The sequence below is a fragment of the Neodiprion fabricii genome, chromosome 3 (assembly GCF_021155785.1).
Source record: "Neodiprion fabricii isolate iyNeoFabr1 chromosome 3, iyNeoFabr1.1, whole genome shotgun sequence".
NCBI lineage: Eukaryota > Metazoa > Arthropoda > Insecta > Hymenoptera > Diprionidae > Neodiprion > Neodiprion fabricii.
In genome coordinates, this window is record NC_060241.1 from 26,894,160 (window position 1) to 26,911,102 (window position 16,943).

At 44.6% G+C, this 16,943-nt stretch overlaps 2 protein-coding genes and 1 long non-coding RNA gene across 3 annotated transcripts in view; 1 reads left to right on the forward strand and 2 right to left on the reverse strand.

Annotated features, from left to right (window-relative positions):
* Positions 1-7,742, reverse strand: part of LOC124179157 (cadherin-related tumor suppressor) — an 87,611-nt gene extending 79,869 nt beyond the window's left edge. Inside the window, exon 1 of the mRNA XM_046563316.1 lies at positions 836-7,742. Coding sequence (XP_046419272.1) covers positions 836-6,199 — 5,364 coding nt within the window. The 5' untranslated portion in view covers positions 6,200-7,742. The remainder of the gene's footprint in view (positions 1-835) is intronic.
* The window catches only part of LOC124179214, a 39,175-nt gene extending 24,075 nt beyond the window's left edge, over positions 1-15,100 (forward strand). Inside the window, exons 3-6 of the long non-coding RNA XR_006869985.1 lie at positions 715-1,004; positions 1,138-1,286; positions 14,069-14,223; positions 14,967-15,100. This is a non-coding gene — a long non-coding RNA (uncharacterized LOC124179214). The remainder of the gene's footprint in view (positions 1-714; positions 1,005-1,137; positions 1,287-14,068; positions 14,224-14,966) is intronic.
* Positions 15,101-15,185: 85 nt separating this feature from the next.
* Positions 15,186-16,875, reverse strand: LOC124179202 (rRNA-processing protein FCF1 homolog). Its single transcript, XM_046563409.1, has 5 exons — positions 16,423-16,875; positions 16,235-16,317; positions 15,896-15,967; positions 15,501-15,810; positions 15,186-15,407 (listed from the first exon to the last, which is right to left on the reverse strand). Exons 1-5 carry the CDS (start codon positions 16,423-16,425, stop codon positions 15,264-15,266), a joined length of 612 nt encoding a protein of 203 aa, XP_046419365.1. The 5' UTR covers positions 16,426-16,875; the 3' UTR covers positions 15,186-15,263.
* Positions 16,876-16,943: the final 68 nt, after the last annotated feature.

The following is a 16,943-nucleotide window of genomic DNA, read 5'->3' on the forward strand; positions in this document are numbered from 1 at the left end:
TCCTGTAGAGAGACCGAATGGTCTGGTCCAGGTAGCGAGCGTGTTCGGTGTTTGTGTTAATCGTACGAGTTAGCGGCAGATGATGACCGCCATAAAACCGCCTTAAACCTCATAATGGTCTTCCCTTCTCTTCGCTGTTACACGTACCTCTCCTTCTCTATTTCGCTCTCTCGACCGAATCCCCTAATGCGTGTATGTACCTACTTTCCTTTATTTTTTGATTTTTCTCGGGTCGTCAAGAATGACCAAAAAGGCTTTCTCCGGATGTTACTGTATGGTAAGATTTTGGGTTACGCACTAATTTCTCACTACTTTGTACTTTCAAACGATTCCATCGGTCGATCGTATGTATCGCGGAAATACCTATGTCTGTATAACTGCGTACACGTGGTCCGCATACACATATTTATCGGCGCCCCGTTACGCGCAAGCCTTGTGAGTCTTGGCAATTATTGCAGTTGGCTCAATTATACTGCCTGATGAAACTATTTATCCATGCCAGCCGAAGAGAACCGATCTTTGTCCAAGCGTGAAACGGAGTCGTCGAACTTGAGACTTTTCGCGTCGCGTCCACTCTTATACACGTTCAAAGTACGTAAGTGTATGGTAATGCATGTGTCAACACATACCACCTCACTAACTATGTCAGCTCTGGCGCTCGTCGGATGAATTTTCAGCTTCCAGGACTTGAAACGTGATTTTGTACCTTTTCAGATTTATGGCGTTACTAAGAGGAATTTTACTTACGCTATGTCCATCACATCGTGAGAAATTCAGACCAATACAAGTTGAGACGAAAGGTTTTAGAGAACGGATAAACGAGAAACTAACTCACCTTCAGAGCGGCAGTGCTCGATCGATTTCCTCCAACGGTTATGGCGTAAACTTCGATCTCGTACCAAGGAACTCCAGCTTCCCGGTCCAGCGCAGCAGCAGTCGACAGAATGCCACTCTTCGTGTCCACTTCGAATAACCTGTCTACCTGTGGACCACCACTTCCCGCGGTAACGTTTGTAACGTAATACTCTAGGTCACCGTTGGGCTTTGGACTACGCGCACTCACTTTTAGTATGGAAGCACCGGCAGCCTCATTTTCGTACACACTACCCTCAACTTGACCTTCATGTTCCCACACAGGCATTTCATCATCTTCAAAAGGTACAATCAGTGTCAAATAAGTCTCCGAGGACCTCCTCTCGGCCTGCACTGCCTCGTCAGTTGCTCGCACACCAACCTGATACTTCGAAGTGCGTTCAAAGTCATCCAATGATCTTGGAAGTCTCATGGTAAGTAGACCAGTGCTTCTGTGTACCCGAAAAGTATCAGGATTAATCAGCCCAGACCGCAAAAGTTCATAGGTCACCAAACCGTTGGTACTGGAATCCAAATCTCTGGCCAATAGCTGTACCACTGGAACTTCTTTACCTGGTTGATAATTTGGGCTACCCTTGGAGGGTAGAATGGCCGCTGACATGCTTACGAAAACCGGCGCATTGTCATTTACATCCTCAACTATGACAGTGACTAACTTCTCTGCAGACAATTGCGTCGGGATCGGCTGTGCTCTGTCAGTGGCAACTACCACGAGTTTGAAGGTATCAATTTCTTCTCGGTCGATTTGTAGCAACGTGTGGATCACACCGGTGGATGGATTAATGCCAAAACGGCGTACCTGATCTTCGGGATCTTGACTGGCAATGGCGTAGCTTACCAGTCCATTTTCACCAGAATCCGGATCTTCAGCGGTCACTGTGACGATTGGCGTGTGGACGGGAATACCCTCTCTGATCTGACGAACGATAGCGGTGTTTGGAAACGCGGGAGGGTTATCGTTTGTATCGACGACGATAACCCTCAGCGTCGTCACTGAAGTTAATCTAGGGTGACCTCCGTCGCTACATGACACGTTCAACGAGTAGTTATCCAGCTCTTCGTAGTCCAGCGGTTTTCTCAAGTAGAGCGCGCCGGTCAAAGGATCGATGTGAAAGGCGTCTCTCCGATTACCAGCTGCGATTGCAAAGGTTAATTCGCTGTTTGCACCCAAATCCACGTCTTCAGCCTTGAATCTCACTAGTTCCGTATTTACTGGCGTTGTTTCTAAAACGGAGATCTGAGACTTAGTGTCAACAAACTTTGGCGTGTTATCATTTTCATCTAGTACTTCAATGTGGACTAGCACACTTGAAGAAAGATGAATCTCCAATCCCGCATCGTGTGCCACGACCGTTAAAGCATAAGTATCGATTGTCTCGCGATCCAATTCGCGAGCTAAAGATATTAGTCCGGTAGCTTCGTCAATGCTGAAGTACTCTCGCTGGTCCCCAACTTCCAAGGAGTAAAACACGTCACCGTTGAGACCTTCGTCAGCGTCGCTGGTATAAACCCTCAAGAGTTGGGTACTGATCGCGGCACCTTCACTCACCTGTACTTTATATGGAATTCTCTGAAACTGGGGAGCATTGTCATTTACGTCGGTCACGTAGATGGTAACCTTAACTTTGTCTCGTAGGCGATTTACTCCGTTGTCGGTAACCGTGGCTTCCAAAGTAACGAAACTGACGCCGGTATTTGCGACGAGTGATTCTCTGTCAAAAACGTGGAGCGATTTTATAAACCCATTCCGAGGGTCGACGATGAAGTCTTGCTGTGTCGGAGGTAAGGAAAATGTCAACTCGGCATTTCTTCCAACATCGCGGTCGGTCGCAAGCAATTTGCCAACGAATGTATCAGGCGGTTCGTTCTCACGGATACGGAATATGAAACTTGAATTTGTGAACTGTGGAGCGTTATCGTTTTCGTCGATAATGTGCACGACGACCGGGACCACCGAACTTCTTGGTGGACTGCCCTGATCACTTGCAGTTACCTCGAGAGCGTAGTAATCCTGTTCTTCACGATCCAACGCGCTTTTTACGTAAAGTTGCCCGTCTGGAAATATACCAAATCGACCCTCCGAGTTCCCCTCGGTAACGCTGTACAAAACGCGACCGTTCCGGCCTAAATCCACATCCGATGCTACGAGGGCAAAGAACCTCTCATTTACCGGTGTCGATTCCAAAAGGGACGTTTCGTAGCTCGTCAGCTCAAAAACCGGTGTATGATCATTGACGTCCTCGATGGTCACTCGAACCTGGTGCTGCGCTGACAGAGGGGGACTTCCGGAGTCAGTAGCGGTCACCTCAATTTGTAGAACCGTTCCTGGGGGAGCTCTGATTGGCTTGTCAAGATATATGATACCCGAGTTCAACGCCACTCGAAATTGACCACCAGGATTTTGGGTTAGGGTGTATGTCACTCTGGAGTTCGCGCCAGTATCCCTGTCTCTTGCTCGTGCTAAACGCACTTCCTGACCAACAGCCGCGTTCTCCTTGAGCATGACCTCGTCACCTCGTTCGCCTTTCGGGAACCTCGGCGGGTTATCGTTTACATCCAAAACCGTCACGTTGACGTAAGTCTGTGCATGCGCAAGGCCAGCTCTAGCAGCTACCTGCAGACTGTAATAAGCGATTTGTTCTCTGTCGAGGTAGCCCACCGTACTGATGGTCCCTGTATTTTCATTGATCTTGAAGCTGCCTCCAACGTCTCCGTAGACTATGGAATATCTAACCTCAGCTGTTTCGTACCTGGCGACTTGGACGGAGCCCACCTCTCGCCCAATACCAGAAGGCATTTCGCTACACTCACCTCTGTCCTCGAATATCCTGAACTCGTACCCGCTGTAAGTTTGAAATTCAAGTTGTTCTAGGTCCTTTTCTTGGAGAACCTCAACGACAGCGTCTTTCATCGCTCTTTTGTCACCTGTGTCCCTAGCTGATATGGTGAGCTCATACAGAGTCTTGCGAGCAGCTCTCAAGGATCCCTGAAGAGTTACGTCACCAGAACGTTCGTCCACCATAAAAAGACCTTCTCCACCCGACTCTATGGAGTATCTAACCTGAGCATTTTCTCTCGCGTCAGCATCCGTCGCCGTTACTCTTCCGATAAACGTACCACCGGACGCGTCTTCTGGTACTGGGAACAAATACCGTTGAGGATAAAAGATCGGTGCATTGTCATTCACGTCTTCCAAGGTCAGGAGAACCGTGGCTGTCGAGGACTGTGGCGGAGTTCCCTGGTCTCTTGCGATGACTAGGATCTCGTATTTTGCTACCATTTCTCGGTCCAAGAAAATCTTGGTAGTCAGCTGACCGGTCAGGGCGTCCAGAGCAAAGGTCTTCGGGTAATCTCGCGGCACACTCGGGTGGAGGCTGTAGGCTACACTTCCGTTAGTACCCTGGTCGTTATCGACCGCTGTGAGGGTTGCCACCAGGCTTTGAGGCGGGGTATTTTCGAGTAGAGTGACATTGACAACTGGCTCGGAGAATCTCGGTACCTCGTCGTTTTCATCTAGAACCGTGACCCTGAGATTGGTGGAGGCGAACTTTGGGTTCGGTCCTCCATCCCTAGCGGATACGCACAACTCTACGCTGCCCTGGATTTCTCGGTCGAGGGTAGCTTTCGTCGTTACCAAACCGGTATCCTGATCAATCGCGAACCACTCTTGATCGTTACCCGATTCGAAGCCGTAATAGATCCTTGCATTCAAACCGGAATCCGCGTCTGTAGCCGATATACTTGCGACAAAACTTCCCGGGGGTGATAATTCTGACAATACAGCCGAGTATTCGCTCTGCTGAAATACTGGCTCGTGGTCATTAACGTCGTTCACGCGGATGACGAGATAGGCAGTAGCTGATCTGGGTGGCGATCCCTTGTCTGTGGCTACTATGGTCAAATTGTACTTCGGTATTTCCTCTCTATCCAGCCTCCCGTTTACCCGAACAATATCGAAACTCTGCGTGTTGTCCAGACGAAAGTGACCCAGTTCATTGCCCGCCCGGATCTCGACTCTGGTCTCGCCGTTCAGACCCTCGTCGTTATCGATTACCGCCACGGCCGCGACTATCGAGTCCTTCACGGCATTTTCATCGACGGTAGCGAAGCCTGCGGTGGACGGAAAGTAGCTGAAATTTATCTGGGGATCGTGGTCATTTGCATCGAGTAGATTAACGGTGACGTACGTTCTTCCATCTTGTCGGGGCGAGCCGTGATCCCTGGCAAAGACCGTGATTACGCAACTCTTCGGGCAACTCCCGCCAGGTCGAGTCAGGTTACAGCTCTGCTGGGGACAGTCAAGGGGTTCCGTTGTTGCTATTGCCCCGGTTTCCGGGTCTATAGTAAATTGTCTTTCCGTGTCAGGCAGGTAATAAGTTAATTTCGAATTATCGCCTAAATCTTTGTCCGTTGCGTGAACCATCAGCACCGGACTTCCGGCAGGAGCGCTTTCGTTCAAAGTCACCACGTAGTCGCCCTGCTGGAAGATTGGCGGGTTGTCATTGACGTCCAGAACGGTCACGTTCACTTGAAGGTAACCCAGTCTCGGCGGTCTTCCCCGATCCCTGGCGCAAACGTTCAGCGAGTAAAACTCCACCTGTTCTCGGTCGAGCTTCCCGGTTGTTTCGAGATGAAGGTAGGACGTTTCGCCGGTCGGATTCGCGGTAACGACGAGACGAAACTTGCCATCGCTGTTTCCGTCGACGATCGAATAATCGTCCGCGACTCCATTTTCCGGTGTATCTTTGTCCGTAGCAGCATCCAGAAGTAGCCTGGTATTCGCTGCTGCCGATTCAGAAAAACTAACAGCAATCCCTGGCTCCGGAAACTCGGGATCGTTGTCGTTCACGTCGAGGATCGAGATCCTTACCTCGATCGGGTAGGTCGGCTGGCTCGACAGGACAACGAGATCGTATCTGTCGCTGCTAAGAGCTTCCCTGTCGAGGACTCTCGCCGTCCTGATCTCCCCCGTTTCGGGATCCAGCGTGAACTCCTGGGGAGGCTCGTTGAATCTGTAGGTGAAATCGGGCTTGACGGGTATCGATCCGACCAGCGTACCCGTCGGTTCACCTTCGCTGACCTTGAGCTTGACTCGCGTCTCAGCTGCTCTACTCTGCATCGCCTGCATGCCCATCATGCCGGTACCGTCCTGCGGTAGCATCGGCGACCTCCTTGGATTAAGACGGATAACCTTTTGTGTCGAGCTAGACGCGACGTAACGAGACGCGTAATTCTCGATACCTCGCGCCCTGCAGGCGCCATGTTTACCCGTCCACAAAAGCCCTAGCGCCAACGCTAGGACGAACAGTCTGATTGACGAGTTCATCTCTTAACCCCTAAAACCCGCACCGCTTCTACGACAAACACTGCGCAGTGTCTTTTCCACGCTCGGCACAAATCCAGCACGATACTACCTGTCGCACTTCATTGTCACCGAGTATCGGTCTCTCATTGTTTATCAGTATCGCACGTATTCACTGTCACGTTAGCGGCATTGTCACCATTAGAAAACTCACACACGCCTGTTAAAAAATGAATATCAATTTACCGCGAACGATTCCTCTTTTCGAACGATCAACATTGTTCCCACTTTTTATTATTGTGTTATAGATAATCTATTTCATCATCGGAATACCGCGCTCGGTCAAGCATACTGGCGTGGACGCTGGTCTTTTTATATAGGTATACAAGTTTTAAAATTCAAGTAAACACGGAACAAGAATTCCCCAGGGAGTGGGGGCACTGACCGACCGGCAACGAGGCCAGCCGCACCTCACGCGCGTCTTCTGCTACGGAACGCCAGTCCGATACCCTTCTTTCACTTTTTACTCTTGAACTAATGTTTTCGAAATTATAAGACCTGGAACGATTCGCGGTATTCTCTCGCGGAAAATTATTTTTATTCCGAAAATCAATCACTCAGTCCACAAACTCGCAATTTTACTAGAGTCATTCCGACCTACGGTATTTTGAATTGCTCCTGTAGCTTTCCAAAGTTTTCGCGAGTAATTCAATTTCAGAGTGTGAACAAAACTTATAACCGCATTTACCGGAACCAAGACAACTGTAACATTATTTAGCGAGTTACAACTTTAATCGAGATTAATTACGTCGTTTAACGTACGAATGTGTTTTTGATACAGATAATGATGGTATCAGTAGTGGGATCATATTGTAATTTACCGTCAGACCAATCGACATTGAACTTCGGACATGTATGGGTGATTAGAGATATTCTCCTTAATCATCTGCCTCCAAAGCGCAACCCGTTAAAAAGAATAAATCCCGCTCGCATGCAATTTTCAGTACAACATTCCGTAAACGACTTGGAAATTTTTTGATGATTGAATTGATGGAATTTACAAAACCGAGTGTTGTTAATTGACCACCACGCACCGAAAACTTAACTCTTAATATTCACTCGATATATGATCAATCGCATAGTTTTAGCGATCACCAAATAATGTAGGCCGAAGCCTCGCACTATTCCGATAATAAGGGCACACGTGAGTCCGTGATTAAGAACTGGCACAAAAATCCTGTGGTTTTGAGCAATCGTTGATAATATCCGACACTTGGAATCACTGATCTGCACTGCACACGTCAGAGTATAAATATGTGAAACGAATGAAATGTTTCTTTCACTCTAATCTCGTTTTTTTATTATATTTTGTCGCGTGTACGCGCTGTGTTATCGAAAAACGATCGACGGTCCCGGGGATTATATCGAGCCTCGAGATGGTGAACCGTGGTGTCGGTTTATGCTCAGGGCTCGTCGACTCGCGTTGTCCCGTGTCCGTTTAAGAAAGGCGACATTTTTTGACACGTGAAACGTGGGACCGGCAATGTGGACCTTGACGAAATCACCTTTCTTGGGGACTGACCCGACTCGACTGGCGGTCCCAGGCCGCTGCCACAGAGCATTCTTCGCCGAGGTGTATTCCCTCCTTGTTGGCAAAGGCGGGACCGAGGTAAGGCCGTCTCCGTCACTCCGGGACCCACTCCCCCCTTCCACTCTTCTGCCGAGATACCTTTTGCCCTCGAGGAGCGAGCAATGCGGAGGCTCAGGTATTCAAGATGGCCGCCATCGTCGCCGCCGCCGCGCGCCGGGCTGAACAGGCAGATAGAAGGAGAGAGAAGGAGGGAAGAAAGAAGTAGAAAGGGGCAGGACGAGGAGTAAGAGAGAAGGAGGAGACAGAGGGAGGGAGGGAGAAAGTGAGACGGTGAACGAGAGATGAATAATGCGTGGGGGGAGGGGTTGGTGGCGGGAGGGGAGGGGGTCTCGGAACCTCTCTCTCCCTCCCAGATATCTCTTTTCCTTTTTCCTCTTTCTGCCTTCAAGACTTGAGACGCGGTCCAGCACCAGCACCAGCATCCACGCGGGCCTAGCCGCTCCCGCTCCCGCGACCCGTTACTACAATCAACCCGCTCTAGTGTTCGTCCGATCTTCGCTCTACACTCCACTTCACCATTTGTATGTACCTACGAGTCGCAGCATGCCTCTCTGTCCTACCAGAGGTTGGATCTGGCTACTCTTCCCTGTAGCCAGGTTTGTCTACACTAAATTCACTCGCACTCCGCTGCAGCAGTGCTGTAAGACTAGACGGACACCGGGAAGTGACCCTCGATACCGCGAAATTCGCTGATTCCTTAAATTCCAGTACCTACACCTACATCTTATACCTGCTATACGTGTCGGACGAGACCACATGCACTGACCGTGTTCACAAATTTTTTTAAATATTCGTCATCAAGGATAGAAACTGATGCGAAAAATTTGGATCCAATTATTTAAACCCACGTAATATACAACGAGGGTGTCCTGAACGCCAAACCGTCGGAAAAGCATCGATTCATCGAAATACAAAAGAAACATGGACTGGTGGAAAAACTTTACTAAGTTATTGAATAAAGCTGACGACGTGCGAAACGACAGTCACGAGTAATTAGTCATCGGGTAATGACACCTGCCTAGGACTCGAACCGGAACTAGTGTTTAATCTTTTGCAAAACTTGATTAAATGAAAGTGAATTTCTGGTTATTGCAAATCCTAGTGGAAACTCACCCCGCCTCTGTCTCCCGGCCGACTCGACCTTCCAAAAATATATAGTTCTATGTATAACGAGCGAGACACACGCCACATAATTAACTCGACCGTAAAAAATAGCTCTAAACATTCTGCACTTGCAATAATTTAGTAGAAATTACTTGCTGTCGGAGATCGAAACGAATGAAACAATTGGTCCGTTTTTCATATTCGCAATCAGATTGGCCTATGAAGTCGAATATATTGAATTTGTGAGATAACATCGATATACATATGCGATACAGAGTTCTATTACGGTAGATGCCCGAGTAGTGTGTAACTTGGGAGGCGCGAAGGTGCAACCTGCAAGGTGTTCCCGCGCACGTCTTTGCAATTAGATTAATCTTAATTAATGGCACGGGGTTATCGGCAAGAATCTTTGCGCTTCGGGGATAAGGTATAAGGTGTAGAAGGCTATAAGGTGCACCGTGTACCGCTTAGGTATATGCTTATAGTTGAGTCGTGCGTACATAACGCGTGGTCATAGTGCGTACCGTGAGCTTAACTAATATTTAGACAGCGAACGCGCGCGCCTGTTACGCTACCGATTGCCTTTTGCCTGCATAATATTGACAATGTAAAGCCTTTGTTACACCGCTTCGGCCGGAAAGTTGTGCCTCGAATTCAGTCCTTTCAACTCTTTGAATCCAAATGGTATACATACACTCTTAACTCCGGTCTATATGGTGGCACCGCAGCCCCGTCAGCTCGAATACGTACTCCGCCGTACAACACAAACACGGGCTTAAAAAATTGCGCAAACTTGTTTGAATAATTTATTCAATCGCCTTATTATCTTTCTTATGTATACAGGTATATATACTTGTAGTTTTATTTTTTTTTTTGGGTATTTCTTTTTTTGTTCCTCCAGCTTTTTTATCTCTTTGAAAATCAGGAATCTGCTTGGTAATTAGACGTAGTCCGTCCACGCGTGTATATACGAAGTGTCTATAACTCGGCGGCGCTTCTCATTCCCCCACAAATGTGAAATGTTGATCGTTGATACGAAGTCATTGCGCTGGGGGGATAAAATTCTCCTTCTTTCTTTTTCATCTATCTTACCCAGCATAGGCATATATACCTGTATCCAAGCGTAGCTTGTGTCTGTCTCCGTTGGGAAAATTTAACCGAAATTTATCGTCACATTTGTTTCGCTCGAGTCAACGTGTCCAGACTAACTTCTATGCGCATACATACATGCATGTATATGCTTCAATTTAAAATTATGTTTGAATATATATTCATGATAGGAGACGGTGACTACACGATGCAGGTTATTCGATTGACACGATAAGATCCGTAATTTACAAAATATATACCCACGAGAGAACATGGAAAAAAGAAACATATGGGATATGAGAAAAACCAGATGAAAAAAACATTATTATTATAACCCATACGGAAAACACAACACTCTACATGCATACGCACGTATGCATGTTTCTCCGTGCAATGCACATAGGCGTACACGCGTCGAGTCATCGAAGTCTCCTGCGCAAGCGATGTCGCCGCGTCGATTGGTAGTTGATGTCACCTGCAGCATCAGCATCAGCGGCAGCCAGCAGCCCGCAAGAGAGATGCTCGTACTGCGGAGAGCGGCGCGCGCCTCCCGCATCGACTGCAAAGCTGGAGGTCCAGGGGGATGGGGAAAAAAACTTTCACCGATTTGTAGACACAAAATCGTTCAACGAATTCATTGACTTTGCGCGATCTTCGTAGTTTTTGGACATCGATGTGAGTGAGTTTGGCTGATTTGAGGTATTACGTGTATTGACGTACGTAGCACTATTCCGGAAAGCCGACACACGTATCACTGGATTTTAGTTATACCGAATAGAATTTTGTAGCTCGGGATAGAAAAAAAACAAAACAAATTAACGGATAAATTATGATTAATTTTACACAGTCTTATACCTCATTCTTTTAAACGAGGCTTTGCGTGCCTCGGGACACTCGTACTTGTTACTTTATAGACTCGTGCAACAGAAGCATCCCAGCACGCTCCTAGATGTGTAAATATAAATACCAACGTATACATGGAGAGTTTCACCGTATTAACGAGAATTAATTTACTGCAATGATTAACGGAATTGTATTAAACGATTATCGCCACGCTTTGATCAGCTCAATTGAGATAAATCTAGGAATTAATTATTAACGCATTTTTCGATTCGGAGAACCAACCTCAACAGGTTATATCATAAGAAAGTGCAATCCCGCTCATTGAGACACGTGAAATTTGCAAATTCATTACGGAATGGTCTTATTTCTTACTCGTAATTTCAATTTTTTCATCTATAAACATACATACACATAGACCACACTATGACAATTATAATTCTCTTTTTCTTTTCGGTTTATAGTTTTCTATTAACCTTAATCCCTTATGCACCTGACTGCATATGTTTGCCAGTAAACATCAGGGGCCACCGAGTTACATTAAAACGTTAGAATTATGTGGAAGCATTTCACCTCCCTGACATTTACTACTCAATCTTAATACTTAAAATCTAATAAGTTTCCTTAGTCGCACACCGCGCATGCAGACGCGTATAGGTATACGGGCATTCTTGATGCATACATAACCGCGGCTTGGTCCATACCTACCATCTCATATTATACGAGTTGTCTGGACGTTGCACCACAAGTCTAGGCCCGGTTAGACGCACCGAGTACGCGTTCTACATCTTTACGAGCGCACATCCACAACTACAATCTGATAGTTCTTCAACGGACTTGGACGTATCACAACTGCTAACAAGTGCATCAAGTTTCTTTGAACTTTGCCACAGGCTTCCTAACAGTGACAACTCACTTGCGTATGAAATGGAAGGGGCGATAAGACGTGGCATGCAAAAGTACCCCGACTGACAAATTTTGTAGAATATACATACTTTCGCGTCTAAGAGTTGAAACTATCATCTCCTGGTTTTCGCACATCTTTCACTCGCATAATGGCGACGTACATTTATAGTATATAAATAATATGTTAATACATTCCAAGTAAACGGTGGCTGGCAAGTATGTGCGGTACCAGGTTAAACGTTGATTGGTGAAAAGGTGAACCCAATCAGGGTCCTTTGTATTTCCGAGAATCGTTCGAGTCCGTCCAGTCTAGTCTACATCTGTTCTCGCGTGTGTAGCTTCCCTCCGTCCCCCCAAACCCCTCGTCGCCGTTTGGGACCTTCGAGGGCCCGCGTCTCACCCTACGACCCGTATCCACCATCACCTTCATTCTCTACGATTGGATGTACCGTATAGATCTAGGGCTCATCCGAAATGGAAAAACCAGTCCCAAATGATCTATTGACGGAAGACGATGTTTGAGTTATTCGGCCAGGATTGTGTTGCACACGTATATTGTAAGGTATGCGCCGCTTGTATGCCTGTACATGTAGGTGTACATACCTACAAGATACTAAATTCGAGCCTTTTTTGCTCTGCGTATTTCGATTCACGCTTCATTTGTAATTCACAGCCTTAATGTGGTCGCCGGATTATCCTGGATGGATGGGAAAGCGATTTTTCCAATAATATCAGCAGGTTTCCGAGTATTTGAGTGAATAGGAAATCGAATGATGTACGCATTTTCCAATTTCATCTTCTTAATTGTTTATTATGAAGATTTTATCACACGAACATGAATTTCTAACAATTAGAGTTCGTTAGAGGTATATGTTTCTAAAAAATTTCCCACCGCTTTGACTCTTGATGCGTAAATATCGTTGAATGCATTTACTACAATGTATAATGCAACGTTCGGTTTTATTTGCTTCTTCACTGATAAGCAGATACCCACTTGCCATGGATGCGCAATTTGCATTCATCGATACTCTTGGCGTGCATAACAATGTCCTTGCCGAGCGAATCAATCCCAATGCGGGAGTGCGTACATATATACTTACATATAAATATACCTATATGTATTATACTGCATTGGATAAACGGATAATGTTCTCAGGTAGATAAAAAGGGTTCACAATTCTTCCGTAACGAGGATAGGTATATAACTATATACCTATATATATATATATAGTATACCTATAGGTACATACCGTAGTGCTGGTCAATTTTAACCAAATCGCTTACATACTAGGGTCAACGCCTCTGCATACCAATTATACCTGTCTGAATGTACAAGGTTATTCGCCCCCTATCGCGCCGTTCGGCCATAAACGCGCTGCATCAATCCAAAAACAGATCCAAAGGCGAAAGCTGCGGTTTGCCCGTCGGACCAACGGTGAAACAGAGTCTTACTGTTCCACCTTCTAAGTAAGCCGGTAGGTTCAAAAAACCACGCCGACATATCTTCTCCGCAGTTATTCGACCACAAAAGCTCCACCAACGGTTGGACGATCTATCAGCTTTCGGACGGGTTTGGCTTTGAACAGCATCCGCAGGACCTGGCACCCGGCTGTTCGACGCAGAATGTCGCTCCGGGTCATAAGATAATTTGCGGCTGTAGTTAGTTTGCCCGCAGTACGTAGGAAGCCTCGTTCATATCGGTTCCTACATTCTATGATGCCCCGTCGTCGAAAAGGTTGAAAGTTTGCACGCTGGTTGGATATTCGCTGTAAAAATTTGAGGGGATCAGTCTTAAGGTAGCGCGCTAACAAATACGAGGAAATCGAGGAATACAGATATTTCCCATCTAACATAAATGACCAAGCCGTTCGATGGTCTGATTTCATTTTTCGATCTTCGGAAATCAAGCTGCAGTTTTTTCGATACTACTAACAGCAAACTATTCATTAATAAATTCCAGTTATGTAGAACATTTAAAAAGGGATTACTACCAAACTTGAGATATATTTTAATCTTAGTTGAAAAAATATTCTTCATATTTGCACCTCGTTTATAAAAGATAACTTAATACTGTGTTCAGCGTGTAGAAATGATGGACATGCCGACGATACAGATGTATATTTACGAACACGTGGATGTGGCTCGGTTATAGGATATACTAAGTACCACATATTTAGTTCGTTTAGTTTCTTCGGTAAAGAAGTTATTTTTCTTTATATCGTGAGAATTCACCTCTGCTTTGTTCTCGTTATTTTTCTTTACTTTATTTTATAATATATTTTTTTATTCTCGTTCTCTTGCAGAAAATTTGCACCGACACGCGACGTTCGTTGCTGCAGCGTTCGAAAGGGTTCGAGACAAAAGGGAGATGGCTATTGTCGTCACATGTTTCACTGCAAGTTTAGTTCGTAGGTAATTCAGCTTCGTTCGGGTAACGTGAGAAATAACTTTGGCGTAAGTACGATGTACATATGGATACAAGGTTCTTGTACGAAGGTAAATGGAAGGTCGATACAGCGATGCTTGCCTGAAAATTCCATCGCAATTTGGGCTTTCCTATAACGCGGTACAAGCTGCGTGTCCACCTTCTTCTTCAATATTGTAAACGGTTATTTATTTTTTCTTTTCTTTTTAACGACAAATATTCATGAATAATGTACCAAGGTAGGCCAACCAAGAGCACGAATATTTTCATTTCATTGTTCGGTAGGTAGATCTATACCGGTATAATAACATATAACAGCCAAGAGAAAGATTCGATAAAATCCGCTGATCGCGGTGAGTTCCGAACGAGGCTACCTAATACCGTTAATTGTTAGTTGACCTCAAGATTATTACGTGTCGGAGCTGAGTAATTACTTTGCTCATCAATTAAGACCATCCTTAGCACTCACTAAAATATATTTTCTCACATTCTCTTTCCATTAGTCAAAAATTTACATGGCATGAAACCTTTATCGAATTAACCGCATGCGGACATTCACGTCTACACATTGCGGATACTCTTTTTTTGTTCAGTGATTTTTGATTTATTGCTCAGCTTCGTTCGCCTTTCATTTAACTGTCTCAAGTTTCAAGCATAACTATCATAATTGTACCGGTAGCTCGCCCAAGACTGGAGCCAAGATCTGCAATAAAAGATTAATTTATGTCTAGCTACAATATTTCACAAAAAGAATTTACCACCAACTGTCATTGTAGATGAAAAACAATTTGCGATGCAAATGACAGTGCTGATAATCAACGCTGATTGTGCATTCGCAAAGGATGGATGTCCCATCGATGAGACGTAAGCTACAAAGAACATTTGCCTCATGTCTCCTGCCGCCATCTCTTGACAAGTGCGGAAAAGTCAGTTCTATTATGTTGCCCTGTTGGCGAGAGTTTATAATATATGTAAGAATTTCAGGAGTCAAATGCTTTCAGTGGCAGTAATATTTTATTATAAAACATGAACGACAGCAACGTTTAAAAAAAATTGTTATGATTATCTATTGTCTATGTTTTAGGAGCTCCATACGCATCAGGCATCCTTTCGATCGTGTAACGATGTTGAGAAACGTACATTATCGGAACCCCAGGAATTTTCCGAATTCTTCTTTTCAGGTCCTTATCGTTGGTCGCAACAATGTAACATTTGTGCTAGAATCAGAATTTTCATTGCAGTGTTGAAATTAGCTGATTTAATTAATTTCTAAGGTGAAAAACCACGAGCGGTATTCACTCAATTATTACCTGTGTAACTCTGTTAACAAGACAGTCATCCGCATATGTTCCTTTATGCATACAATGTACTCTTTCAAATCTAGGATCCTTGATTATCTTTAATGCTATTTTGTACTTTGCTCCAAGTTTTTCCAATTCTGCCAAAACACAGTCTGTTATGTACGGTATACATTTTGCATATAGGCAGTCCATCATATTTTGCACTATATCAAGTTTATTTTTTATGGAAAAGTTGATGAAATTCGTATCAATTAAAATGTGATACGGTGGACCAAGTTGCGTATTATATTGGAAAAACAATGCCGATGATTGTTGGGGGCTGAAAGTACAAAAAAACAAAAAACAATAATCTATAGTTATTTCTCTCACGTTCGATTCAGATCAGAATAATTAATTTTTCTTACGCTTCTTTGATTTTCATCTCCGTTAGATCTTCAGGTTTCTTTTTTCGTGGCAGCGCTCGCTGTTCTAATTTTCTGGGATTAAAATTGAAAAAGATGAATATATGAATAAATTTGTGTAAGTTGAATGTAGCAAATAAATAGGTACCAAATTCCAGTAAATTACAAATTGGACAGAGTTTGTCCTAGTTGTATGGATGTAAATTGTAAAAGTTAAATGAAAAATGTTGCGAAAACTTGCAAGCCTCTGAATAGGCAAACACTCGACAAGATTGAAAATAAGGTTTAAAGAATCGGGACTTTTGTTCCGTAGTTTACGTTTTCATGACCTATGAAACTTACATCCTGGAGTCGCTTGGGCTGATCATTTTTTTCATTTGTGCGAATCTTTGCATCACAACCTTACGCGTTTTCTTATTCTTTCCCTGTAAATACATAACCTCGATTATTACGTTTGAAAATACTGTGCAAATTTAACATCAAATTTCTTTTATTGCAGTATTCAAAAACAATACATAATGTGCGCTTACCATTTTGTAAATTCAGTTGCGGAGAGTTGCTTAATGGATTAAAAAAGTGTTTACACAATTTTTGACGCGGCCAGTCACGAGCACCTTGTTTAACACTAAGGTTAGTTTATGTCCGCCAAATTCAGCCTTCAATTTTGCAAATCCACTAATTTCTGAATGACTTGAAATATAGTGAAAAAATTGTGAACCGAAAATATCCTCGCGTTGATGCCAAATCGGAAACTTTGCAGACAGTTTAGTTAACTCGACGTGAACTCGACACAGTTTATTTCTAACCTAAAAGTGAACGTGCTCAAATATTTCGACCCGTGATTTCGACAAGCGAAAGCTAGATCGAAGTTTACACCCGTGCGGTTAAATGCCGTTGGAAATGTCGTTGCTCGTTAAATCCGTGGAGAGAATCACGAGATGAGAGACAGTGAAGGGAACATCGGCTACTGTGTATGTGAGGAAGACAGATGAATAAGATTCGCACGAAAGGTCGAAAGTGGGACGTTCATTGATTCACGTGTGTTGAATAC

What these genes read in the sequence shown, in the direction of transcription:
- LOC124179202 (XM_046563409.1), bottom strand. An exon ending in AGCCCAAGCGACTCCAGGAT is followed by an intron (nt 15,968 to 16,234) that starts GTAAGTTTCATA and finishes TTTTAATCCCAG; the next exon opens with AAAATTAGAACAGCGAGCGC. An exon ending in TTGTTAACAGAGTTACACAG is followed by an intron (nt 15,408 to 15,500) that starts GTAATAATTGAG and finishes TTCTGATTCTAG; the next exon opens with CACAAATGTTACATTGTTGC.